This window comes from Trichinella spiralis (assembly GCF_000181795.1).
Source record: "Trichinella spiralis strain ISS 195 chromosome Unknown Scfld4969, whole genome shotgun sequence".
NCBI classification, from domain to species: Eukaryota; Metazoa; Nematoda; class Enoplea; order Trichinellida; family Trichinellidae; genus Trichinella; species Trichinella spiralis.
In genome coordinates this window covers 1-844 of record NW_003531908.1, presented here as the reverse complement: position 1 = coordinate 844, position 844 = coordinate 1, and the positions used below count along the sequence as shown (strand labels likewise).

Genomic DNA, 844 nt, shown 5'->3' with positions numbered 1-844 from the left:
GGGTGATGACATTGCCGGTGAAGCAGCATTAACTCCGGACCATTTCTTAATCGGCCGTGAGCTTTCACGACTACCGAGTGTGAGTACCGGAGTCTACCGGCGTGATGACACACCAAGTGGAGTGAACCACTTGATAAGGAGATGGCGGTATCAACAACGCCTGACTGCCCATTTGTGGAAAAGATGGAAACAACAGTACATCACCACCCTAGCTACGCGTGGAAGATGGCGCAAAACCGGTCAAGAGCCCAAAGTGGGTGACATTGTACTGGTGCACGAACCCAGCACTGCATGGATCAAATGGCCGATCGGAAGGATCATTGAGATCCACCCGAGTGAAGATGGTGTAATCAGATCGGTGACGGTGAAAACCAGACAAGGAACGGTAACCCGATCTGCAAGGTCACTCCGCCTGGTGGAACCATCCAGTGACGCATAGAAACCCGGTTCACCTTTTTTTGGGGTGGGAGGTGTTGAAAAATCTTTTCTCAATACTTGCCCATCACTATCTAAAAAATACCCCGTGGCAACAAAACTTTGATCCCTGGTACCAAAAACAATAGTTTGCCCCACGCCCAGTTGCACCCCCTTGTTTTTCTCACTGGGAAAAACAATGGAAATACCTATTAAGAAGGTGAAAAAGGTCCCCGCCCCTGTTAATATATCTGCCCCCACTCCCGGGGGCCCATTTGCTGAAAAAAACATCCAAAGTGGAAATGGCGGCTTGAACAGCCACGCCCTGTTTCAGAACCCCGGGCCTAAAGCTTGCACAAGATCTAAAGAAGAATTGGCCGCCAACCCACGCCCGAATTTTTCCTTAAATTACCCTTTCCCGAATGAATTT

At 49.4% G+C, this 844-nt stretch overlaps 1 protein-coding gene across 1 annotated transcript; it reads right to left on the bottom strand.

The window, feature by feature from the left end:
- Positions 1-240: 240 nt before the first annotated feature.
- Tsp_15839 (hypothetical protein) lies at positions 241-758 on the bottom strand (the record flags this gene model as incomplete). Its single annotated transcript, XM_003367026.1, has 2 exons — positions 241-601; positions 624-758. Coding segments are annotated over 2 exons (496 nt in total), but the record flags the coding sequence as incomplete, so codon positions are not given.
- Positions 759-844: the final 86 nt, after the last annotated feature.